Consider the following 27,109-nt stretch of genomic DNA (forward strand, 5'->3'; position numbering starts at 1 on the left):
TATAGGTGAATAAGGGAAACATTTGATCTAATGGATGTAACCATTAAACTGCCCCAGTGAATTACTTGCATTGAGGAAATTATATTTTTGTATTACAAATGACATTATTTTTAATAAATACGTGCTAATTTGCATACATTTCCAGAACAAATGTGAATATTGGATAAAGCCTGGTTAAAAAATCTTGTTTAATACATTTGATATTAGAGTCAAATGTTTGTAGAGAGGGAATGTTTCATATATTTTTGTATTATCAAATCAAACAATTATGCCAACAGCCATAAAAAAAATTATATAATATAAATGAGGCTATGAGTGATGTATGAACACACCACTTTGTAAAAACCTTCAGAATATAGATAGTAATATATTGTATGGCATAAGTGCTACTGAAGTGGAGATTGTATTGTATGTATTGCAAATGTCCATACCCTTTGCAAGACACTACAGGTGTATAAGATGGCACCAAGGAACTTGTCGCATTGATTACTTAAGACAATTATTTTTGTATTTACAAGTTTTCTCTAATGTTATGTTTAAATATACAAATAAGGCATAATCTAACTATCTGTCTTTTGGTGAATTTAGGAGAAATCTACAGACACAAATAGAAAAAGTAAAATAAATGTGTATTTTGGATGTGTTCCATCCATGTTGTGATAAAGTGATTCAAATACCTAATTATCTTAGCACTAAAGTCCATGGGTGTAAACAAGCTTTCAAACACGTTTAATCTCCCCATAGCAGGGATAGGTTGGCCTTAATTCTCTTAATTCTTAATATAAAGGGAACGTTTCTCCTGCTACAGATCTGAACCTTTATCTAAACTGCCTCTATGTTTTCTTGTGTATTACAACAACTGACAATGTTATTCTCTCTAAACAAATGTGTTATTTGTCTTTTTGTGATAGGAAGTTTATTAAGGAATCTCCAAGTGGGATTTCAGGGAGTACCTCATGGCCATCGGCATGCTTATTGAAGGTTCGGCTGTGGAGAAGCTTTAGTGGTCATTTAAACTCTATGATAGAGACGGAGCCATTACAAGAGAAGAAATACTGGAGATTATTCAGGTGTGTGTGCTTTTATGTGTCAAACTGTTTCTTTCTTATCTGGAGATGATACCCCAGATGCTGCATCTTTCAGTCCAGTGTGTTTCCTTTTGTTCACAGGCTGTGTATAAGGTAAGTGTAGCTTCAGCTTTAACCAAACCCAACCCACTGACAGCTGAAGAATGTACCAACAGGATATTTATGCGATTAGATGAAAACAATAACGGTGAGGAAATGATTTTACCTTTCTGCTTGAAATCATATTGTAGTGTAATTTCAGCATGGATCAAATTCATAAAGATGCCACACTATCATAGTGACAGGACATTTACAATGTATTTTTTTCTCCCTAAATAAACTCGCCTTATAGAGTTATTGGCTATGTTTCTGTTTAAGAAGATAAATATATACCTATAAAACCCCCACCCAGTCTATTGCATGTTTTTCAAGACTGGTGCTATGTGAAACTATGAAGAAAAAATGAATAAAGAACCCAAATTGAGAAATAAAAGGTTATCATCTTAAAGCCATCCAAGCCTTAAGAAACATATTATTTTATTACTTGAGCCAAGTCTTTGAGTCTTCACAGAGTTTAAGAGATGAAGACAGCACATACCTAAATATGAGGTAATGCATCTAATAGAAGACAAACTTCAGCAAATGTCCACAAAATGTTAAAAATAATGCTGAATCCACTAAACATGATGTAATCCTGATAGACAAGATATTAAGTTCAAAACATTTGTATAAATATAAATAATAAATACTTTGTTAGACAGTGGTATTGGCAGTAGTTAACTAACATATCAGCCCTTGCAGGCATAGATTAGTAAACAGAACCAAATGATATTGATAAGAGTCTGTCCTCTTCTCTTTGTCTGTAATCACCGCCTGCCCTTGTTATGTCTGTAGTCATCATTAGTCTGGAGGAGTTCATGGAGGGAGCGCTGGATGATGATTGGATGAAGGGGATGCTGGAATGTGACCCAAGCACTGTGAAAGTGGAGCAGCCCCTGGGGAAGGACAACACTTTTTGGGACCCATGGTTGACCTGAAGTGGGGTATTCTATTCACTGGGAGCAGAGAAATTAACCAGTGGATGTTTGGACTGAAATGTCCAGGAATCGTTGCAGCAACACAGCTCACATTCCCTGTGACAAATGATAACACAGTAACTTAGAGGTAGAGTTGGGGAGCACTAGAATATTTAAATATTGTTATATTAAATTGACACAATATAAAAAGCATTAATTTCTGCCTTGTTTTATTTACTTATTTTTTACTGTGTTTTTGAATCGATGATTTGTTTTGTTCTTTTTTTTGTTTTTTATTTGCTGCATCATTTGTTGTAGTTTGTAATTGTAGTAGTCAATTATCTGTGTTTAATTGCATCTCCCTAAATAATATATCATGGCTATCATGAGATAATGAAATTGTAGTTAATTGTAATGTTTACTGCGGCTCTCAGTTTACCTTGATTGCCCAGGTCCCTCTAACATCTGCCCTGCATACATGTTGTAGTGCATTTGTGCAGTATTTCCATTTTGTGTCACTTATTTCTTTCACTCCACTCCATTTTAGATGGAAATATTACTTTTACTCCACTACATTTATAGATAGCTATAGTTACTAATTACTTATCAGACTAAGAATGTATCAACAAAAAACATCACCAGATTTAAAAAATGATGCATTGTTCTTAAAATAAACTACCAAGTTGTTAAAACTAGCTCCACCTTGATCAGCAACAACATTAATTAAGAATAATCAGTAACAATATTTCAATAATATAACATGTACCATAACATTATTCAAAGGCTCATTCTGCATATTACGTACATTTAGCTGTTAATGCTTTTCCGTGTTCCGTACTTTTATTTAAATAAAACGTTGAACTTGTATCGGACTGTATTTGCACATGAGTAGTCCTACGGCTACTTTGTAAGGATGTAGGATATACTTCTTCCACCAGTGACACTTATAGACCACTTGATGTCGCCTGTGCTGTTTTAAAAACTGACACACGTCACCTTCCAGACTTTGAGGAATTTGCTGCATTCATACTTCAGCAAAAACATGGAAAGTTTCCCACCTCATTGAGCTCAACACATTTAGGGCCGTCAATCGACTGTTGATTGTGGTTGTTCCTGGTCAGTTTCTAAACAGATAAACAGATAGATAAAGATTAATCGCTTTTAAAGTAATCTCCGCGTCCTGTCCATCGCGGACGTCAACAGTGAGCTTTTTTTAACAGCAAGAAACTCTTATCTCCCATCTTTCCCATGCTACAGTGAATGCGCCAGTGCTCCCAACATAATATGCTCACGGGCCAATCCAGGCAGCAGCGGGGCGGGATTTTCCGGCCATGACGTCCCAAGTTTTCCAACAACCCACAACCCTGACACTTCCACATCATGGCGTAGCGATGTGGACGGATTGGTGGGCACGGAGAAGTTCAGAAACTAAGTATTGTGGAGTTTTTGTAAACACTAGAGGAAACAAACTAACGGAAATCCCAAAATCTCTTCGAGCAGAGCATCGGTAAGTTAGCTGTGATTTGTTATTACCACTAACTTTGGTTTATGAGTTGCTAATGTTTAACGTTAGTCGAACAAACGGACTGTTGTGGCTCAAGTTGTAACGTTAATGGCCACTTTTTTAGTGTTTTTCCACCGCGAAATTGTGTTAACTTTACCCAAAGGGTCCTGGGACTTCGGGGGCATTCAAGCATCCCCACAATGTAACTAGCTAGTTATGCTATGCTAGTTAGTTTTTCCACTTGTTGCACATTAGTATTTGTAAGAAAACGTTGAGCGCAAATGTGCTTGTATTTTCACTCCATTGACCTAAGCCTAACGTTTCAGTGACTAATGTTGTACCCTAGAATATTTACCCAACACAACGATGGTGTTTCACAGGACAGGGCTATCAAACGGGGTTAAACGTTTCTGACGTGAGAGTCAGTCTAACGTTGGTTTATGACTTTGCCACAGCTCCATACTCTGCCAGACATTGTGGTTAGTCAGTTACTCCCTGAGCCTGAGGCCACCTCTTTTTACATAGACTACACTTGATCTGGTGTGTGATGTGTCCTTGAGGTGGTGCTGACTGCTGCTGAGACTTTGGTACAGGATATGATGGAGTTATCCCTGGTGAATTGACCCATACTGTAAATGTGTAAAGTTTTTTTTAAAGCTATGAAATTTGATCAGCTCATTGCCCTCCAGTCGACCCTCTTTACAAACTATTGGGGCCTCTCTTCTCAAATGCTTTCTAAAACAACGAATTGTCTGAAAATCACAAATACCAAATGCTTTCCAGGTAATGACTCTGCCTCAGCATCCTATCAGTTTAACAACTTCTGTTACTCCTACATCTATAGTGTGGGAGAGTTTATGAAGTTGTGTTCTGTAAAACCTTTTGATTTAACGCTGGGGTTTTCCTTAAATGTTAATAACTGTTTAGCTACAAGGTAAACCCCGATGCCTCTTCAATTCACCTTCTTCCAGTCTCTACTGCAGCAAAGAAAAATGCAAGGAATTTGTTTAGGAAGAATGCATCAAGTTACATTTTTAGTTGTTTTGCTGATGTAGAGGGATGTGGGGTAGTCTATACACAGCAAAACAATAAATGTGTGTAAACCATCAGCTGTTTTGATTTGCATAACCTAACTCTCTGTACCACGTGTACACTGTTCAGTGTTGCATTGCTTTTTGGCTTTATGTCAAAGACTAATAACTTCTAAGTCAAATTAAGGTACGAGCAGTGCAGCAGTGAGTAATATGAAAAGAATGTGTGCTGCTGTCCAACATAAATTCATTTCAGCTATGATCTTTTGCAGGCAGGAAATAAATCTTAAAGATGCTATCACATGGGAGCTTTTTTTTTTTTTTTTAACTCAATTTCTAGTTCAAGTTCAGTGTGTTTTACACGGCATCACCCATTGTTGTTTTAATGAGAGAGAGAGAGAGAGAGAGAGAGAGAGAGAGAGAGAGAGAGAGAGAGAGAGAGAGAGAGAGAGAGAGAGAGAGAGAGAGAGAGAGAGAGAGAGAGAGAGAGAGAGAGAGAGAGAGAGAGAGAGAGAGACTTTAGTGTTGCACCCACGCCATGTTTTCATTAAAGCCGTATTGTTTGTTGGTATAAAATTAGTGATGATGTATTCTGCCTGCTTACTCAGGTTGGAAATAGCTGCAGGTTATACGAGAGCAGCGCCTGCCTGCGGCTGGTGAATGCCCTGAGTGTGTATACACCCAAGGAATCAGCGGACACACAGCCTGCATACTGCACCGCTTAATTTCATGCACCCTTAAACTTGAAGATGATAACATTACAAGATACATGTCACAAGATCAAAAACAGCAGACAATTTGCTCAGAATATGCATCTTGTATGGTGAGGCACAACACCGTATATGGTCTGAACTGAATAGAGCATCCACGGTTTGAGGTAAAACAGAATGAGGTATGCAAGCAGGAATTAAGCTTTTCTCATGGAAACATGTTGTGAAGGTAAAGACTGAGTCAAGACTTGCATGACTCAAGACATGGAAAGTGTCATTATGTGGTGAGACTTGAATCTATCCCCTGATCATGTCCAGAAATATCAACACGCATCTTTTAATTGTGTTACCTAGATATAAATAAATAAAAAAGAACAAGTAAAACACACGGCTATGTGATTTATTATGTGATTTATGCCTGGATTGTAAATTCCTCTCTTCCCGCGCCTTTTTACCACCAGTGCAACTAAAACGCGAGCTGTTAAAGCCATTTGCATGACTGCTGTAAACACTTTCTCCCCTCACAGACAAGTGCCCCGGAGGCTTTTATTTTGTTTTCTATTTCCTGTTTGTGTGTGCAAGAGTATAGTTGACTGGTCATTCTGCACTGAGGAATTACAAGATCTTCTCTTATTACATTTTTCTCCTACCAGGAATACTTCAGCTCTCTCTAGTGTCCAGTGTGAATGGGTTATGATGGTTTTCCCTGCCTGAAGGGACCAGAGCTGGAGGATTTGTAAAGCCATTATAGTGGTCCACTCTCCCCCTTGTATTCATTATTCTCTGCATGTCTCAATGAATTATATGGATGTTTTCACCAAAGGGCAAGATTGCTTTTAGAATGCGTTTTTTCTTTCTTTGTTTTGTTTTGAGGCTCTTTAGGTCTGAAAAGAGTATGCAGGCAGGTGTTGTTGCAAATGCCATGTGTACTGTAGCGTAGCATTGAATTTTTTTCCAGTCTTTGTCTTCTCATGCCTCTCAGTCAAAATACCCCACTACCATGAACAATAGCCCTCTCTGTGTGTCTTATGGTTGGTGTAAGTGGTGCTTATAGAAGGGCAGACAGTGAGACTTTGTTTTTGAGAGTGATGCTTGCTTCTTGAGATTTTTGAGATGTCTCCTTTGATAGCAAGCTTGCACAGATTAAATATATACTTAGGGGCCAATACAGGTCCAGACATATCCTCCCTCTATAGTGCTTTCTTAAATACAATTAAAAGTCAAATACTTGACAGAAAATGCATCTGCAACTTTTTTTGTAATCAATTAATCCGTTTTCAAGCAAAAATGCCAAACATTGCTCTAATGTGAGGATTTGCTTCTGTTCTTTGTTATATGTATGGCTGCAGCCAGTCGACTATTTTCATTATCGATTTAATCTGCCCATTATTTTCTCAATTAATCGTTTGGTCCATCTCAGTTTCTCAGTCTAAGGTGATGTCTTTCAATGCCTTGTTTTGTCATTCCAAAATGCAAAAATATTCAGTTTAATATGATTTAAAATGAGAAAAGCAGAGGTTGAAAACAGCATTTTCTGCCATTTTTGTTAAAAACGATTAATCAATTATTAAAATAATTGTGTTATTTATTTTATTTTATTTTTTGATCGACTAATCATTGCAGCTTTAGTCATGAGAAAGGTAACACTTGTTTTGTGTTCTTGGAAATCATAACAGGAATGTTCACTATTTTCTGACATTTTATAGACAAACAATTGATGATTTTAAACTAGAAAATACACATTTTGTGCAGCCATAAACACTCTGTTTAAAGCCTAGTTTAAAGCCTGTTTAAGGCATAGTCAGGCAACCTGTCTGCAAGCAAGCTGGGTGCCTGCTTGCTAGACAACCCTGTTGTGTTTACATAGGACTAACTTACCATGGAGACATCCCAGGACTTGAGGACAGAGTGGACTTCTCTGTAATTCTCATTCTTTGTGCTGAGATCTTTCTGGACTCTTATGTCCCCTGAAACCTCTTTCTTATGATGCCACTGAAGTGCTCAGACACACTGTTTACACTTGTTTAGCATTGATTGACACGTGGACAGCAGATTTCTGAGCGGCGTGTCTGGTCTTGGCCTGATGTGTTTGAAGTCTGTTTGCTGAAAGCCATGTGTTAGCTTTATCCCATATTTGCCTTTCTGCTGTGAAAGAAGAGCTGACTCAAGTTTTTGAGGGGGAAGCCCTGCAGGCCTTCATTCCAGTTCAAGTCATCATGATCCAAACTCTGTCTGTGCTGTGAAAGACTGGCTTTCTGCTGTGCATTGTTGAAGTGTAGTGAGCTGGTTAAGCTCCTTCTCATGGATCCACCACAGCATGGATACATTTTCTTTTGTCACAGTAATGAAGGGCCTCCCTGAATCTGCTGTGAATTGTACTTGAAATAAGTAATGTCTGTCTGAAAAAAAGTAAAACTGTTACATAGATTTAGGCAAGTTTATTCCAAATATTAAATTTTTTAGCAGAATATTTTTGCTTTAGAACTTGCCTTTTGGAAATAATGCCTGTTGGCTCCTGTTTTCGGGTCTGCCTTTTTTAAATTTCATGTGTCTGTTTCTCCCGTTTCAAGTGAGACAAGCAGTCATCGTAGGCACCCTGAGAGGACCATTTTTACCGTGTGTGTGTGTGTGTGTGTGTGTGTGTGTGTGTGTGTGTGTGTGTGTGTGTGTGTGTGTGTGTGTGTGTGTGTGTGTGTGTGTGTGTGTGTGTGTGTGTGTGTGTGTGTGTGTGTGTGTACTGTACACGTGTATGTCTGCGTTTGTTCCACCTCTCCAATCCTGTTCGTATTTCGTTCATAATGTCTGCCCTTTGTCTTGTTCTTTCTCTGTTGGACCCTGTCGTGTGTTGTGTGTGCTTTGTAACACATGAAGACCGCAGCCGGAGTGCAAGTGCGCCTATGCTAGGTACAGTATAGCCCGCAGGTCAGGGTAGGGTCTGAAGAAAACAAAGGAAAACTACGTGTGTGTGTGTGTGTGAGATTCTATGTTTTAGTGCATGCTTATTTTTTTACACATAATGGAGAATGAGTCCACAGGAATGCTGCAATAACAGCGTTGGGTCTGTGGGTGGTTTCTATAAAGTTTGTAAATGGTGCTACTTCCCACTGTCGGGCACTCCCAGGATGTGAGGCAGCTGATTAAAGGAAGAGATGTGTGTGTGCAGATGAGTGCTTCTGAATGCATGTTTAAGCATGCGTGAATATACAGCAGAGCCTTTTGATTAAAAGTCCAAAGAAAAAAGGGACTGTTGTGCTGCTTGGGCAGATGTCCAACAATGGGACACTAAAATGTATCTCCGCTCCAAACAGTGTGTCCAGTGTCCTTTTTTGGCAGGACATTCATTGTGCCAATATTTTAGGTAAATGGCCTGATTGATATTCTGAAATGCATTATTCATCACATGTTCTGACAAAATTAACATAAAATCTCTGCAGCATAGAGCACATATCATTTTTCTTTCCGATGTTTTAGTTTCATTTCTTTTAGCTCCCACAGACCCCTGGTTATCATGTAACTGTGCCACGGGGTGCTCTTCTGACATTTTACTCTGTACAGTCAAACCTATCTTACAAATGTTCTATTTAAGCACGCAGTGTCCCTTTTTTAATCGTAGAGAGTTTTTGAGGATCTACTGCAGTTGCAGCCTAATTCCTGGGTGGGAACCTTTTGTAATCACATGCTTAACGCCAACATTACCGCACTTTCTTTGCCTAGAAAGCGGTCCACTACTGGTAACCACCACTGTAACTGGTTTGCAGGATTTGTCCTCTTCCTTAACTGTTGATAGTCACATCTCAAACACAGAGCAGCTGCTCTCTCAATGTTTTATTATTCCATAGACTAAACTGTGATTATCAGTCACGCTGCTGGGTTGATAGTCACAATAATCATGGATGTTTTTAAGTTCATTATTTGTTACTGGTCGGTACACAGTGCAAGATTAGAGATTTTAATAAATCTTTTTTATAAAGAAAATATTTATTACCGGTAAATGCATTATATTAGTGTCACGTGATTTTTAATTAATGTACATTTTTGTTTATAATCATCAGTACAACGTCTGTATTGTGATGCTATAAAAAAAACAACAAAAAAAAACAGACAAACGGTTACAGTTACAAAACAGGTTTCAAAGTATGGCTTTTTTTCCCTTCCAGGTTGAGCAGTGACTAAAGATGATGGCTGACGCCAGCGACATGTTGGCAGCTGCCCTGGAGCAGATGGATGGCATTATAGCAGGTAAAGTTATAACTATAGCATTAAGCATCAAAATAATGTTTTAATTATTCAAGCAGTCATGTTTCTATCATGTTTTTTTACAGCTGTGTCAAAGCATAAAGCAACACAGTCTCTGATATATAACTCATTGTCCATGTTAAGTCAACATTGATAAGACTTTGTCTAGTGTTATGGTTTGTTGCAGAGCTGACATTTAAAATAGATGTCATGTGATGTCTGAAAAGGCTTTAGCATTTACTCTCTGCGAGGCTGTGTGGCTTGTGGCTATGTTCACCAGTGTAAATACCAAATTATATTGTGTATCAATGGACCTTTTAATTTTATTTCCCCATACTGTTGTGTTGCAAATGTCCTCAGAAACACTGGCTCCAGAGGATCGGATGTCAAATCAGTGCCAATAATGTTCATCTCCAAATAACTAGATTTTTATGAATGTCATTATTCACTTTAGTCCAGCCTATGATGTGAGACTACTATTTAGTACATGCAGTACATAAGAAAGTGTTAAAAGTCAACCTGGTGTCCTCTGTAATGCGAAGAGGAGTAGTTTTTAGTGAGTAAAACGTGTCGGAATAATTACTTTGTGAAGTATGAGATGGTACATCCGTGTCTTTCTTTCTAGCTCCTCCTAATGTTTGCATATCTTCTCTGTTGTGCTTCGTTACCTCAGGCTCCAAGTCTCTGGACTACTCCAATGGGATGTATGACTGCCAGTCACCCACCTCTCCTTTCATGGGCAGCCTGCGGGCACTTCACCTTTTGGAAGACCTCAGGAGCGTCCTCGAGTTGATGGACACGGAGGAAAGGGAGAGTCTACGCTGCCAGATCCCTGACTCCACAGCCGACAGTCTAGTCGAGTGGCTCCATGGTCACCTGGTAAGATGTACATGTAGGAAAGACGCATACATGCTGCATGAGAGTCTAAGATCTGTAAAATAACAGTGTTAGAAATATTGAACATTAGTAATAATGTTTTTTATTGGAAATGTTTTAGCGTAATAACTGGAAGATCATAAATTAGTCACATCCTCATCCAAACACTGTAGCCTGCGGTCAGGTCATTTTCACTGGCAATGTTACACAAGTGGTTTATCTTGACGTAAAAGATGTCAAATGTAGAACTGAAATAAGGAACACTTTCAACAGTCTGATGCAGTTTAAGTTACGTAACCATGAAGGAGGTTTTGTCTGTGATGGTTGGACAGAATGTGCTGCAAACATGCTTTAGCACATCTGGTTTGCTTCTGATTGTGCTCCTTCTCTGTGCTGCATTAAAACTCTGAATGCAGACAAGCGTGGGCAAACAGTCCTGTCTGAAAGTAGGCGACCGACTTGTTTGCTTAGCGAAAACATGTTTGTCGTCCTCTACTGAGATCCCTGGGAGTGCAAAACTAAATGCTGGTGTTGCTAATGTCGCAGCCAGTGTGCTACAAGAAATGCGCTGACTTCCTGGGAACCAGAGTGGTGTTTGGGAGAGCGATGGGCCGCAGGCCAGATAAATGCCAGAGTTTTTGTGTAATGCTGTAAGTCACTCTGTGCACAGCACTCTGAATTGGAGCGCTCTTCTCAGCCATGTAAGGTTTTGTTTGTTAAGCAGTACAACAAGTCACACTTTCATCTGAGATCATTATTAGGCACTGAAACCTTCAAGGTTGTTAAGATCAGCAGAATTAATAACTTGCCTGTACAGATTACCTATTTCTGCACTTAAAAAGATCAGTTCTCTTATGGTTCTCTGTTTTAATCCATATTTTCTGCTGTCCCTGCAGTCCAACGGGCACCTCTCTCTGAGTGGGGGTGACCACTACCAGGAAAGGCTAGCCCGAATAGAAAGTGATAAGGAGTCTCTGGTTCTTCAGGTACCGATCCAGCAGTTCTTAGATAATCTTATCATTGTCACAAAGACTTAAGTGTATATTTATGTTAGATAGAAATACAATCTTATTTTAATTTTATTTTAAAGAGTGACATCTTGATTCCATGCAGGTGAGCGTGTTGACAGACCAGGTGGAGGCTCAGGGAGAGAAGATTCGAGACCTCGATATGTGTTTGGATGAGCACAGGGAGAAACTCAACGCCACTGAGGAGATGCTGCAACAGGTGTGTGTGTGTGTGCATGCGTGTCTGTTTCATATGTAATATAGCTCAGGACAAACTGCACAGAGGATCAAGAGTCCACCCAGTAGTAAAAGCTATGCATGCTTCACATGTGTGGAATGGAAACTGACTTTTACCTTCTAGATCTGAGTTCATGTCATTTTGTCAACAAACATCCGCTGCGTTTGATGAATGCATATTTTCTTGTGTGCTGCTGTGTCAATAAGAGTTGGTTGTAGCAGGGGCTTCTCTTTATGCCTGGCTGGCTTATTGTCATGTCTACCTTTTAGCAGGAAGCACTGAATAATCTCTATTATTATTATTATTATTATTATTATTATTATTATTATTATTATTATTTTAATGCCTGTACTGCCAATGTGGTTTGCGCTGCCATTACTGACAAAGCGCTAACAGTCTTCTTTTATCATTGTAGGAGCTTCTGTGCAGAACTTCCCTGGAGACCCAGAAATTTGAGCTGATCTCTGAAGTGTCCAACCTAAAGCTGAAGATGAATACCATGGAGAAGGACAGATTTGACTTCGATGACAGATTTAGGGACAGTGAGGTATGTGAGCAAATTCTCAGGACAGGAATTCTCTTTGTTTCTGCCTGTCCTTTCTCTCACCTCAAGACACACACACACACACACGCACACAAACACAAACCCTCATTCATGTTGTCTGACACCTGTGTGGGAGAGGGACACCTCCTTTTTATTGTCTGTCTCAAAGCAGCTGTGTGTTGAGTCAGAAAACAAAGTCGGATAAATGTTCTTGCAATTCAAGGAAACCTCAACATTCACTGAAGTATCCTTGGGAAATACGCCTGCTGTGTTTGTTATGACTATACATGAAGAACCTCACTGTGCGGAGTGGATTACCGTTTTAGTTCTTTACCCTATTTGAAAAAACGGCCCTCTGGTCAAAGGCTTTTCTAACATAAAGATGTCTATCATCTGTTTACTAGATATGGGGAGATGTTTGCTCCCAGAGGAACCATGCAGAATACTTGGAAAGCTTTCAAACACGTCATGTTATTGTTGTAGCAGCGCGGTCGTCTCTTCCACCCCACTGGAACAAAAAGCTGCTGTCCATGTTGCGCCTCACTGCACATAAATCATTTCTCTTCTACAAGCAGCTTCCTTCTTTTTGTATTGCCGCTGCTGCTTTCACGGATCTACTCTCCAAGGAATTCAGTCCCTTAAAACGTATCTAATTTTTAATTAATTTAACTTAACTGAAATTGTACAACGTGGAAAAACCGCCATTTGAAAAGAATTAAAGTATTACTAGTATTTTAAGAGTCTGCTTTCTATTTTACTACAATGCTTTGATATAGACTTTTTGTTCTTTCAGGATTTCATTCTAGAAATTAATGAACTGCGGTACAGATTGACAGACCTGGAGAGTGAGAAACTACAGTACGAAAAGAAACTTAAATCCACAAAGGTGAGTTGTCACAAGGAAGTTTACTCAATGTTTATATGACAAACTCTTCATGACTAACATCTTATTCTTTCCTGGCTGTTTATGTATCCTCAGGTCTCCTCTCGCTAAACACTTTTTGTTATATTTTGTTAGGAACCCCTCTTACTGTTGAAATAGTTAAAAACTGAGATTCTAGAGCAGGGGGCACACCTAAAGTCAGAGACAGAGCGGAGGAAAGGAGAGGTGTGAACAAAAAAAAAATATCCACGCACGCCCCTCCCCGTCAAATATTTGGCTTTTATGGTTCTCCCAGTCAAAAAGGTTCCCGACCCCTGTTCTAGTGGCTGTTTTTATTTCTCTGAATCAAGTTATTTATGATTGTTTTGACAAACTTTAACTCGAGGATACCTTCTTTGTTGTATTTATGAGGGTGTTGTATTATCTCGGTTTAAACTTCAGGAGAAGCTGCACCTTTGCAGTTACGCGTAGAGCATAAAACGGCTCTTTATGTTTTCACTCTGTTCGTCAGCAACGTTTGTTTTTTAATGTGCTTTGTACTGTAAATATCTTGGTGTCAAACTTGGGTATTGCGTCTTCTTGACCTCATTTTATCTTTCACTTCTTGCATCTCTATTTTCTCTCTCTTCCTTGGTTTGTCTCTCTACTGCTAGTTGCTAATGGCCAAGCTTTCTAGCCTGAAAATCAAAATGGGCCAGATGCAGTATGAGAAACAGAGGAAGGAGCACAAACTCCAGGCTTTTAAGGTTGGCTTTTCCCAGGATGACTGTTTTGCTTGCTGTATGATTATGGTTTTTGACCTCTCCCTTTGGCTTCTCTACTGTTTTTTATTTTTATTTTTGAGGGTGAAAATCATTAAATCTTTTTACAATTATTTCTTTTTTTAATTAAAAATTGTGTCACTTTTTACAAACAGGAGAAACCACTTGATTTACTAAAAGGTGCAACCCGGTAAAAGTGTAGTCAGAAATACCACTTGTTTAACTCTGCGTCCACAGGGCACCAGTTTAAGCAAACATTCCCTTTTTTTCAAACCACAGGTATGCTTTAATTTGGGTATTTTTCAGAGTTGGCAGAGTTCTGGTTTCCTGTGTCTTTCTTTATCCCTCTTTGCACTTGTCTCACCGGTTTCTTTTTTTATGTTCACCTTTATTAAAACCTCTTTACAGCTTCATTTGTCTGTCTTCATGCTTGACTCCTATTGTTGCCACTTAAACATTTGGCTCCTGTATTCCCTCCTGTCTTGGTTATTACTTCAGCCCTCTGCCATGAGTGCTTACCCACCCACCCACCTCACACAGGAGCAGGTGTGGCCTGTGTGCCTGCACGCCACGTCAACGTCTGTGAACCTCTGTGTTGTGGTCTGTTTGTAGTGTGGAGTTGGGGTGGGGGAGGTTGTGTCTGTGTGGACGAAACACCCTCACTGTTGTCTTCTGTTGGACAGGAGGAGCTAGCCGTACTGAGAAGGCAGCTCGAGGGCCAAGACGGAGAGATGAGGAGACTACAGGATGAGACAGGCTTCAAAGCCTTCGCCTCAAGCAGCTCTGATCCCACAGAGAGAGGTGGGAAAGCCAGTGGAATTACAAGCCTTACTGAAGATGAGCGTGCATGATGTTTAAACTCATGTTCAACTTTGTGATATATTTAGCAAAGCAGGAGGTTTAATTCTCCAAGATCTGCAACCAACCAGTTTTTGTTTCATAATTCTTTGTCCTGTTTAGTCTCTCATCCAGATGAAACTCTTAGAAAGAGGCTGAAAGAAAAACGTAAGGGGGTTTTTATGCTTGCGTTTATTATTGCACTCTATTACTGCACCCATCTCAACCCGTTTGCATGAACGAGCATGAGCCACCCGAACTCAGCTTGTCCATTATAACCCATTGAAGTGTTTATACCTGACCACGGAGCACCAATCTTCTAAACTGTTGTCAACTTTTAAGGACTTTGAACCAAACAAAACTAAGGTCACGCAAAAGCTGTGTGTTCATGTCCGCCCTGGAACGGCAACAGGGAATGTCTGCTTTGTGTTTTCAACAGGAATGAGGAATGAATTGTGTTTGTTGTAACCATTCAGGCTGCTCACTCATCCTCCTGCCTCATGTCCTCCAACAATAATCACCTCCTGTACCTGTCCTCAAACCTTCCTCTGCTCACACCAACAACCAGTGTGTGCTCTGCTAACCTGTATTGTTGTTGTCATCTTCAGTGTTGTCTGACATTATCTTTGTTTTAAGTGCTTTCTACATATCTGTGCCTTCCGCCATCAGTGATCTTTCACTTATGTAGAACAATTTCATTTCTCATTCAGTGCTCAGACTCCCTCAACATGACTCCTGCACATACAGCACAGTTCACTACATTTTTAAGACCAAGGACCTTTTTAGATTAAAGAGAGACTGAGCAGGGTCCCCCTTCTACATGTTTATAGCAATGAGTTGCGTATTAAAGTGGGCCTACAGTAAAGTGTCATGTATAAACTTACCTTTTTATGGTGCATTCAATACTAAGCTATTAAAATAATAATACGTAGCCACTAGTTTAACATTATTGATAGGTGCTGCACATTAAACACTAGTTAGACTATCATCAGTTATCTTTGTGAATATTATGTTGGATTCATGTTCCTGTAATGTGTATTTTTTTATTATATTTATATTTTTTGTAATATTTTAATTTTTTTTTAAAGAAATTAATAAAAAACTTTTAAAACATTATCAAACAATAATTTTGCGGCCCCCCTGCAGTAACTCTTGAGGACCTCCTAGAAGACCGATGGTCTAAATCACTACAATTGACCACTACAGGGGTTATGACTATAACTAAACTAATGTTATATATCTCGCACGTCTTTAAACAAATGTAAAAGCCTTGAACAACATATCAGTCTCTTGTTGAGAGCACATGAAGTACCTTTTTGTTTTGCCTTATTAAGTGATAATAAACCAGTGGGGGGAAAGGCGAGAATAAACCGAGTGTCCCCAGGATTGCTCATCTTTAAGGGGTTGACTGCTCAGTGTTGCAGCAGTGTGTTCTGAAAAGTGAAAATGTTCTACCAAAGTGAAATGCACCTGCTCACACAAGGATAGGATGTATCATACCTTTATGGACTCGTGGAAACAGTATGTGGCTGTGATGTAACTGGAATGACTCGGTCTGAATGTGTCAAATCCTTCAGTTGCACCCTGTGTGTTCAGGCTTATGATCCATCCCCTCTCTGTACCCTCCTCAAACTTCACACCGTCAACACTACACTTCTTTGTCTCTAATCATTTTCTTTCCTCACTAGATGTGGAAGTGCAGAGAATGAAAAAGGCAGTTGAATCGTTGATGGCAGCCAATGAAGAGAAGGTACGTGTGACAAATCATGTTATTCAACTCTCCTCCTGAAAAATCGGCCTCACTGACAGGTTTCCTACAAGTATAGAATTTGATTTCAGTAATTTCCTTATCTGGGTAAGACTGGAAAACATCTTTGTTTCAAGACTAATGCCCCAATTCTCTTGAAATGAAATGAAAGCTAGATGCAAACTTTGTGTTCAATCGTTTCAACATCTCATGAACATGAGGGAGGCGTCAATTGTAAGACCTATGCAAGGGCAACAGCACTGTAGTCTTGTCACATTATCCACTTAGTCACGATGTAACAAAACAAAAATGTGGTCTGAAGAATCTACTGAGAAAAGTTTTGAGTTTTGAAATGTAAAATGGGTTTTTTTTTCCTTTCTGCAGGATCGTAAGATTGAGGAACTAAAGCAGTCGCTGCTGCGGTATAAGAAAGTTCAAGACATGGTGATGTTAGTGCAAGAGAAGAAAGGTGAGAGAACTCTTCACTCAGAGCAAATGAATGATGATGATGTAATGTCCGAGATAAAGAAATACTAAAGGCAGTCAGCCTTGAAAGCAAAATGGGTCAGTGCATAAAAAAACTCACCATTATGCTGAATTAGTGGGGGCCCTGAGCTTGTGTCTCTGCAACGAGCCGGTCCAATATAGGGGGATACATTCTTCACCAATAGTAAAAGGTTTCTCCTCTTAGCGATACAGTTAGTCACTAAGTATGACGCTCTCAGTGCACTCGCATGTGTTGATGTGGTGGCCATCAGTAATTCTTTATGTCCTTCTTGTTCATGTTTCTTTCTTTAAAACAACTCCAAGGGCTTGTCTTTTAACGCCGGGTGCCGGCAAAGCCGTTATGAAGGCTTCGTTGCCTCATGTGTGAGCCTGTATATTATGCAGAGCTGTAGCGATAAACACGTATTTTAAGTGACTCCTGATGCTGTCTTTTAAATGCCTCCTCATTGGGTCTTTAAAGACGTTTGTTTTCCACTCATTGTTGCTTGTGGGCATAATTTTTTTAAGTAAAGTATCACATGACAGACGAGCGACACAGATGTATCCGGTGATTTTTCAAAATAAAATATTATTTTATTCAATCTTTCTGTGCGGCCCGGTACCAAATGACCCATGGACCGGTGGTTGGGGACCACTGGTTTAGCCCATTAACAACATATTGTGTATACTTTACTTTACTGCCAGACATTATTTACAGCACATCATAGGTTTTATTCCGATTTCCGATTTGCCACATGGCACTATTTCAGTACGATATGAAAATCATCTTGCAGAGACTTAAACTAGAGCTAGAAATAACCCACTACAGGGAACAATTGGTCAGCTTTATATTTCTCAAGTCTATGTGGTCGACTGCAGGGACTGCTTTAAAACTGCCCTTATTGGTGGGTTAAAAGACACACTTGAAACTTGAGTCGGCTGCAAACGAAACCTTTTCTAACCCGTTTGCCGGCTTGTTTTCATGTGGGTGTATGTGTATTCCTCTGTGCTTGCTGTTTACAACTCATTTCATTTGACTGTAGTCGTATAAGATCTTAGAGATCATAGATGAAGTCAGTCTTCTCAGATAAACTTTTTCTATTCAGAGGTTTGATTAATGCTAAATAAAACCGCTGATTCATCTCATTCATTGTCCACTCCAGAGAAAAGCAAAGATAACGAGCACTTCGAGCATTACGGTGATAGTTCCTTCGAATTCTTCTCAACCAGCCCCGTGTCTGCGGAGTCAGAAAAGTATGAATTTACAGATGTTGATCAACTGAGAAGGAGGAGCCCAGATGAGGTTTGTGTGATGAAATGTTATGCAGTGTCAAAATCTTAACAGTCGTTGTTGGGGGGGCTTAATCGGAACCGTAAATACTTACAGTATACAGCATGAAATGTTTTTAATTTGAACAATACAGCAAAGGGGAAGCATTAGAACATGTCACAAGCATTTTCAGTGTTTAGAAAATGTAGACAAAGATGTTGGATGTTTAACAGGGTTTGTTTTTAAGAAACCTCAAACTGTTGTTGTTTGTGTCATCTTTCTAATGTATTGCTAATGAGTCCTGTGCTTTAGGTTTTTCCCTTTTTTATTTTTTACTTCCAGCAACTTAAAATCTCATTAAAGTCTTAAATGCTCAGTAAAACACCTATAGCTCACATAGATGTCCCACTTGTGAAATGAGTGTTGAACGGCTTGACATTCAATTAATTGAATAACATCTCCTGTCAGTTCTCTAAGCATGTGTGCAGATTTAGACTGCTGTGCTGTTCATGGCCGCAGGACAATATGCAATTTAATGTTTTAAGACGGCGTATACTTGGAAATTTAAAAGTGTATTTTTCCTTGCTCTGATATGTGCTTAGTTGGAGATCCTCAATGGACTGTGTGACGAGCCGTCACCCACACCCAGCCCTTCAGATCCAGAACGAGTGTCAGAGTCTGCACCAGCAGATGTAGAAAGGTGAAATATGAAAAAGACTGTATCACCATTCACATGCATTGAATTATTGCAAGTCCAGTTCACTGTAGAGTTTGGCTTATGTAGGTTTTTGGAAAGTAGATACAGTAGATATTTTTATTTTTAAGTTCAGCAGCCTGTCATCTGTGCCACTCCGTTCTTTGAGTGACAAAGAACCGATAAGATATCTAAAGAAAAGAACTTGCCATTACTGATGCATTTGATCTGAGGGCTTTTCAGTTTAGTCGGCGACGCTGACTGGCTCATATTCATTTGCTTTGGGGCATGTAACGTGTACACTTTGCATTCTGCAAGGTGTTTAAATGGACTAACAATGACTTCAACATGTCCTTGTCCTTTGTCTCTTCCATAGTTTCCTGTCACACTTCATTGCTAAAATGAATACCATGGTATCTCTTCATCAGCATAAGGCACAGTAGTGTGCATTTAAGTGACAAGCAATCAGACCACTTAAGGCAGAGGGTAACTCATCACCTAATGTGCGACTGGTCAATCATTTTAAAATACTTATTTTTTCCCAGCTCGTTATATCATCAAATCTGGCCTAGCATCTAAAATACTTGAAATAACAAATTTTGTTTTCAGTAAACAGCGAAAAGTGTATTTGACTTGATAGAACAAACGGCTATTTAAAATGTCTTTCTAATGCATACTTCCTAGTAAATATTGTAACATTGTGACATGAAGCTAATGCGTAACAGCAGTTCATATCCTGTAGCCCCACACTGCTGCGCCTCATGACCATGTGAGACGCGGTCACTGCCATCAGTGAAGTGTGCAATGTTATGTTGTGTCATTTCAGCTGCCAAGATCCCACAAACAATTGCAGCCAGCTGGACAGGAGTAATAATGAAAAGGTAAAACTTTATGTTGAGTGGGGGAAACATGTTTGATCATAAGAATGAAAGTGTTGTTTCAGTGAACTTTGCCAAAAACGGTAATGCATGACATAACTTGGACATTTTCACTATTTTCAGACATTTTATAGCCTAAACAATTAATACATTTATGTGGAAAATAATCATAAGTTGCCGCCTTAGCGCAGCGTCTACATCCTTAACTCTGTTTCTTTACAGTAAAAGCTACAATATGTTATTATTTGGCTTCAGGTTTAGCAAAAAGCACTTGACCAGTACTTGTAGGACTGTATGTATGAGCACGACAGTCATAGAAGAGTCATGTTTTTTTGTCCTCCTCAGAATACAAGTGAAGAGATCAGTAAGATCAGTGAAAAGCCGCCTGTGAGTCCCTCTGCGACCTTGCCTCGCACCACAGAGGACGACAGCTTTGGTTCGAGAAAGGCTCGTTCGTCCTTTGGAAAGGGCTTTTTCAAGATCCGTGGGGGCAAGAAGACGGGCAGTACTCCTAACCTCGGTAAGGGGGAACCACATGATTTAGCAGCTGTGCAATTGATTGACTGTTTACTAGAAAATAAAGCTGCAAAGATAAATCGAATAGTTGTCAAAAAATTACTAAAAACAATTAATGATCATCAAAATAGTTTATGATCAATTTAATATTTAAGAAAAGATTATCTTATTCCAGCTTCTTAATTGCAAATATTTTCAGGTTTCTTTACTCTTCTATGAATTCTATCTCTGAGCTGTGCACAAAACAAGACATTTGAGGACATCATTTAGGTTTTGGGAAACAATGATTGAACTTTTGTTCTGACTTTTAGAGACCAAACAACTAATTGAGAAAATAATCGACAGATTAATTGAAAATGAAAATAATCGTTTTATACAGCCGTACTAGAGAGTGAGTTTTATTTTTTTTCACCATGGATGACTTTCCCAAGCCACACCCATGGAATATACTATATGGACCAAGACCATAATTTGCCGCCCACACAAACTGTGGTCCCCATTTATTTATGGAAGTCTCTGTGCTGTTGTATGCCCTTCGTTCTGTGTTTGTGCTTTGTGTGTGTGTGTGTGTGTGTGTGTGTGTGTGTGTGTGTGTGTGTGTACTGTACACGTGTATGTCTGCGTTTGTTCCACCTCTCCAATCCTGTTCGTATTTCGTTCATAATGTCTGCCCTTTGTCTTGTTCTTTCTCTGTTGGACCCTGTCGTGTGTTGTGTGTGCTTTGTAACACATGAAGACCGCAGCCGGAGTGCAAGTGCGCCTATGCTAGGTACAGTATAGCCCGCAGGTCAGGGTAGGGTCTGAAGAAAACAAAGGAAAACTACGGAATATATCTTATATTGTCGTACACCTTTGTCCTTTCTAAACTCATCCATTCAGCTGACCTCTTTTTATCATATCATGCTTCAGTGCTTCAGCCACACCCCTGTCCCTACCCATTGTTTCACAAATGTCCAACATACAGAGAGTCTGTTGTTGCTTTGCCTGTGTCCCTGCATGTATTTGTTTACACTTGTTTCTGTCAAACCCTTCCCCAAACACAAGTCTCAATATCCAGATTATCATATCAAACAATTTATTTGCATCTTGAAGGCCTCGCACTAATGAGCGTCCTTTTTATCTAATAGAATAAGACTTTTTTTTTTCTCCCGGCTTGGTCAGACATCAGCTGTGTCTGATGCACGCATACTTGAGAGGGCATTTCTTTTGATGCCCACGGCCACAACCTCTCTTTCTCTCTAGGTCTAGGAGACGTGTGTGTGTTCTCTACACTGACTCTATGCAGCAGCTCCTTCTCCGCCGATCTGTGCACGTCCCCCACACTGATGCTTATGATGCTGATTATTTTCTGCTGACATTTGTTTGTACAGCTGAAACAGAGCGACAGGGCACTGACCATCTGGATCTGGCCGGGCTGCCACAGAGCTCTGCTAACAGCGACAGCACCAACACGCTCTCTACGACCCCAGAAGGCAGGAAAAAATCCAAAGGAATAAAGAAACTCTTCGGGAAGTGAGTAGAAAATAGCATGAGAATCTTAAGCTCTTGATTTAAAGAATAGTAAATAAGTAACTCTTTAATTAAGCTACAAGTTATTTAAAGGCATTTAGAATAGTGGATATAAATATTTACACACTTGCCGATCTAGCTAGAAATATGAACAATGTTCAAGAATGTTTTCATCACTACGGTCAGGCTTTATTTGATTGTAAGGATGTTTTAATATATATTCAATGTCATATTTCCAAGGCTAAAAAGGAGTCAGTCTACCACATTTAACCTGGATGACAACGTACCAGAGGGTGAGTTCAAAAGGGGCGGAGTGCGAGCCACAGCGGGACCCAGACTGGGCTGGTCTCGTGACCTCCAAAGAGCCAACAAGTAAGTCTGTGCATCCAGCCTGAATAATCAGACTCAGAATGTGGTTTGCTTGTTTTGAATCTCTGGTGCACAATGAGATTCAGAGAGCATGTGATGATTTTTGAGAAAGCAGTCTTTGTTAGGATAACAACATGCATGTACTATACTCACAATCCAAACTTGTATGCGTTTGGATTTCCTTTTTGTACAGCTACAAGGGAGTGCCTGCGCTACATTTTTTTTAAAGTTTTGACTTTTCTCTTAGTGAAGTTGATGCGCCGTTTGCACGCTGGTCGAAGGATCAGGTGTGCGACTGGCTGCAGGGGCAGGGTCTCGGTCTTTATGTGAACATGGCTCGTGTGTGGATCTCCTCTGGACAGACGCTGCTACAGGCCTCGCAACAGGACCTGGAGAGGGTGAGATGAAGCAGAAGAAATTAGCAAAGCAGTTTACTACATCACATAGTACTTCAGGGATGATGTCTGTGTGATCCAAACTTGTATTTTTGTCGATGTATAGGAACTGGGCATCAAACACCAGCTGCACAAAAAGAAGCTGCAGCTGGCTCTGCAGGCCCTCGGCTCAGAGGAGGAGAATAATAAGGGGAAGCTGGACTACCACTGGGTGACGAGTGAGTACCAGCAGCCAGTCCAAGTTATCACTGCCCGAAGAAGGAATCTGAGGCTTCTTCTTCTTCTTCTTCTTCTTCTTCTTCTTCTTCTTCTTCTTCTTCTTCTTCTTCTTCTTCTTCTTCTTCTTCTTCTTCTTCTTCTTCTTCTTCTTCTTGACCCCTTTTACTTGGAATTAAATTTGACTGTCAACTTGATTTCCTCCTTATGACACTTTGCTCTTTTCCGTTCCTCTCAGGATGGCTGGATGACATCGGTCTGCCTCAATATAAGACCCAGTTTGATGAGGGGAGGGTGGACGGTCGCATGCTGCACTACATGACAGTGGTGAGTGTTGGCGAGACACATGCACCCTCAACAGACCCCGCCGGGAAGGAGGTCTGACGACTCCAGTGCCATCTCACGTTAGGATTATTGCATGCAGATTCTGATGAGCTCCACTGGACATGGCCTGGTCTTACCCTCCATGTTTGGGACAGTGCTGAAGTCACACCACAGCGTCTGTATCTGTTAAAACTGATGTCTGTACAGAGGCTTCATTTTCACTGCAAAAGTCTGTTATGTGCTTCTATAATGTATTTGTTGTCACAGCTTCAACTGAACTTTGCTTTTATTGTTTGAATTTTACAGTAAGTCATTGATGTCTAACTTTGCTCCGCAGGATGACCTGCTTTCTCTGAAAGTGGGGAGTGTCCTGCATCACCTCAGTATCAAGAGAGCTATCCAAGTGCTCCGACTCAACAACTACGAGCCCAACTGCTTGCGTCGCAGGCCATCTGACGAGGTGCATTCACTTTAACATCACCGAGTATTTAAAGGCCTTTTCCGCTGTACAGCTGTACCGTAAACAAACTCTTTTGTTCATCCCCTGTCTGTGCTTTGTGCACACAGAACAATATTTCTCCAGCAGAGATTTCCCAGTGGACCAACCATAGGGTGATGGAGTGGCTGCGGTCTGCGGACCTCGCTGAATACGCTCCCAATCTGAGAGGCAGCGGTGTGCACGGAGGCCTGATGGTGAGACAGTCCAGCAGTCGGTGTTCCTGGGAAACCTAAACGTATCCACTCCTAATACATCTCCTCTCCCTTCAGGTTCTGGAGCCACGGTTCAACGTGGAGACCATGGCTTTGCTGCTGAACATCCCCCCAAACAAGACACTGCTGCGCCGCCACCTCGCCACACATTTCAACCTGCTCATTGGCTCAGAGGCTCAGCAGCTCAAACAGGAGTGTCTTGAAAACCCGGACTACACTCTGCTTACTGCCACCACTAAGGTCAAGGTAAAGACTTCTGGAGGATGTGCTTTCAAAAATAGTGCTGCTAGAACTTATCTTACAGTAGTTGCAAGGGTTAGCGTATCTAAACGTAGCTATAAAAACTTGATCTACTGTATTTCTTTGTCTTATCTCTCTTCGTTCATACCAGCCAAGGAAACTGTCATTTGGTAACTTTGGCAGTCTGAGGAAGAAAAAGCAGGAAGAGAGCGAAGAGTACGTGTGTCCGATGGACGTGCAGATGCCAAAGGGACGAAGCTTTCAGAAAGGCTTCGAGCTCCAAATCTACGAGGACGACCTTGACCGGCTAGAACAAGTGAGTTTGTTCTTCAAAGGGTCTGTTGACTGATGATTTTATACCGCTTAAAACATGTACATTATATCTCAAATCTACATATGTCAAAGGCATTTCTCATGCGTGTTATATGGAAACACAAGTTTTTCCAGTGTTGCTTGGAAGGTGACTTTTAAACAAATAAATAAACAAGACGATAGTCTCATAAACAATTTGATATTAAATCATGACCCATCCGTCACACATGGTAACCAGGGATGCAAATGCTTTGCAATTTCCCTACTCGATCGCCTGTCGCTTTTTAATCATCAATTTGATATTTAAAAGCCTATTTATAGAAATGACCTATTATGTATTATTAAATAGCCTATTATTGTTTTTCCTTGATGAAAGGTCTTATTTAAAAAACTGACATCGGCAGGTATTGTAGAACTGGTAAATTAAATTAAAGAAATACTTAAACTATTTGAACAAATGAAATAAGAAACTGACTTCCACATTGCTGCTCCTGTAAATGCAACTTATGTGTTATGAATGCACTGGTCATAAAATATCCCTTTTCTATCCTTCTGAATACTTCTTTCATTTTCCTGCAGAAGTGCATTTGTTTACATGTTTATTTAGATTATTGCGGGACCGTTGGCTACTTTTAAAACGCATGGAAATAATATGTTGCTACAAACTGTAAGAAGTGTTGCAATGTTTTCATCCCCAAATCGTTGAGAAGTATAGTTATGATTATGAATATTCGAGGTTCTCATTTATGCCAATAATATATTATTTAGGAAGGTGACATTTCTCAGTAGAAGTATCTGGTCAACTAAAGTTTCCGTACTCTATTGGGGTGTCAGCTCATTGAATTTGAACACTGCTTCTTGCTTCACAGATGGAGGACTCTGAGGGAACTGTGAGACAGATAGGAGCTTTCTCTGAGGAGATTCAAAACCTGACGGTAAGAATTTAAAAAAGTCGACCAGGACACGGAGCACATTTTACTCATCGATACCATTGTTTCACACGGTCAATATGTTCTCTGTATTGTGCCCTTCATCAGAGCATGCTGAAAGATGATGAATTCTTCAAAGAGGCATCAAATTCGCCGAACCCCAGTGTAACAGATGAGGACTCCACTGCGTGAGACCGTCGGCATCATGAGAGCTGGTCCTGCTGTGAAAGGAACTCTGTGCCAACCCTCTCCACTCGCACACAGACTTGTCTCAACTAACCCATGAATGCTCCCTCATTTCATTTTAGTGTTACATTCAAAGATGAGCCAAAAGTATTAGTGTCTTTCTTTTTTCACTTTGTTGTGGCAGCCTACAGTCCGCTATCACTCCTGAACTTTGTCTCCGTTACCGTCGTCTGATGGCAGAGGGAACATTTAGGGCAACACACCACTGCTTGCCTGCCAGCTGGTTTCTGGAGATATTTTGTACTCAGTTGTGTACTGACACTTTTCTATTTATGATACAATGTAAGTTTCAACCAGCAGAAAAAAAGACATCCAATATATATGCCAATATAGATTTTAATATATGTCTTTTAAATTACCCTCCTGACGGAAAAAAAAGAAATTGACTTCATTCAGAAGAGATTTTCCCGTTTTTTTTTTTAGAAGTTGGTGTAAAGTAATAACTCTAAAACTGCTGCTATGTTTTCTTCAGATCTAAACCCTGCTAATAACTTGGGAATTGTCATATATTTTATTCTACGCTGAACATTTTACAGGTTTTCACTCAACAGTAATATTCTACTTGTACTTGCACCAATACATATCAAACAGCACAAAGCCTAATGAATATCATTGCATGGTATTGAACTTCAACACATTAAGAGCTTGTTTATTTTATTTTTTAGCATAAATTGATTTTTAATGGAACCCTGTTGGCTGACAGTTATTTTTAGAAAAGTGTTTGTGAGGTGGGATAATGTCTGTTTTTTTCAGAATAATATTGTTATAAGGCAACCCTCGACCTTACGTGAGAAGTTAAACTGTTTGAGTTGTTGTTTTTTTATTACGTTTATCCATTTCTAAGATCAATAAAGTAATTTAAATCAGTTTGGATTTTTCTCAAAAGTCTTTAACAAACTGATGATGATGATGATGATGATGATGAAGATGATGGGAAGGTTGATGATTTCACTGCTGAATGATAGGGGATGGATGAAGAATTTGAAGGCATTTTATCAACTGCACTCTTATGTATTTATATTATAGCTCAACTTTGATCGTGCTGACTGATTATTGTTTGTGGAGAAATCTGCTCTGATCGACCTGCAAGACGTGTATATTTAAGAAATGAGACTGAAATGAAGCGGCTCAGCAAATATCTCCACGGTAACTGCATTGTAATTAAGATTTCAGATTTCAAAGATACATTGTACGACCAAATGTCTTCAGGAACTGAGACTGTATTTCCAGTGCAATGGGGTAATAGTTATAAAAAGTGAAAGTTATTGAGAGCCACAGACTTGTGTTCAGTACAGTAAGGAACATTCACCACGGCGGGGCTGGCCTTTGATAGGACCCAGACATAACAACGGGTGAATAAAAGAAACAATCTGATGCCCCTTGTTCTAAAAATAGATTTTAAGGGTTATCGTTTATCCCACTTGATATATAATCATTAAACTGAAGCGTTTGTACATACCCACTTACTCCTCCTCTTCCTCCTCTCAAAATGTTATCATCCATTGCTGGTATTCACTCTGAACTTGATTATATAGTGAGTTAAATCGGTTGCTCACA

At 39.8% G+C, this 27,109-nt stretch overlaps 2 protein-coding genes across 7 annotated transcripts; both read left to right on the top strand.

Moving 5' to 3' along the window:
• The first annotated feature begins 318 nt into the window (after nucleotides 1-318).
• LOC115009376 (guanylyl cyclase inhibitory protein) lies at nucleotides 319-3,165 on the top strand. The gene is given in 6 exon segments (XM_029433332.1): nucleotides 319-338; nucleotides 912-934; nucleotides 937-1,070; nucleotides 1,170-1,275; nucleotides 1,962-2,074; nucleotides 2,076-3,165. Coding segments are annotated over 6 exon segments (420 nt in total). The 3' UTR covers nucleotides 2,100-3,165.
• Nucleotides 3,166-3,391: 226 nt separating this feature from the next.
• On the top strand, nucleotides 3,392-26,419 carry ppfibp1b (PPFIA binding protein 1b). Of its 6 annotated transcripts, none has more exons than XM_029433348.1 (27): nucleotides 3,392-3,590; nucleotides 9,486-9,567; nucleotides 10,238-10,443; nucleotides 11,337-11,426; nucleotides 11,554-11,667; nucleotides 12,101-12,232; nucleotides 13,023-13,115; nucleotides 14,557-14,674; nucleotides 14,834-14,878; nucleotides 16,399-16,460; nucleotides 16,842-16,926; nucleotides 18,107-18,246; nucleotides 18,816-18,913; nucleotides 19,734-19,788; nucleotides 20,131-20,305; nucleotides 21,038-21,070; nucleotides 21,672-21,813; nucleotides 22,051-22,182; nucleotides 22,409-22,577; nucleotides 22,681-22,792; nucleotides 23,029-23,117; nucleotides 23,452-23,574; nucleotides 23,682-23,807; nucleotides 23,883-24,071; nucleotides 24,217-24,381; nucleotides 25,247-25,312; nucleotides 25,415-26,419. In XM_029433348.1, the coding sequence occupies exons 2-27, from the start codon at nucleotides 9,504-9,506 to the stop codon at nucleotides 25,496-25,498; spliced, it is 2,907 nt and encodes a 968-aa protein (XP_029289208.1). In that variant the 5' UTR covers nucleotides 3,392-3,590; nucleotides 9,486-9,503; the 3' UTR covers nucleotides 25,499-26,419. The 6 variants fall into 6 exon arrangements, with proteins under 6 accessions (XP_029289208.1, XP_029289209.1, XP_029289210.1 ...); XM_029433349.1 differs by having other exon boundaries at nucleotides 22,427-22,577; XM_029433350.1 differs by lacking the exon at nucleotides 21,038-21,070.
• Nucleotides 26,420-27,109: the final 690 nt, after the last annotated feature.

Source organism: Cottoperca gobio, chromosome 6, assembly GCF_900634415.1.
Source record: "Cottoperca gobio chromosome 6, fCotGob3.1, whole genome shotgun sequence".
Taxonomy (NCBI): Eukaryota; Metazoa; Chordata; class Actinopteri; order Perciformes; family Bovichtidae; genus Cottoperca; species Cottoperca gobio.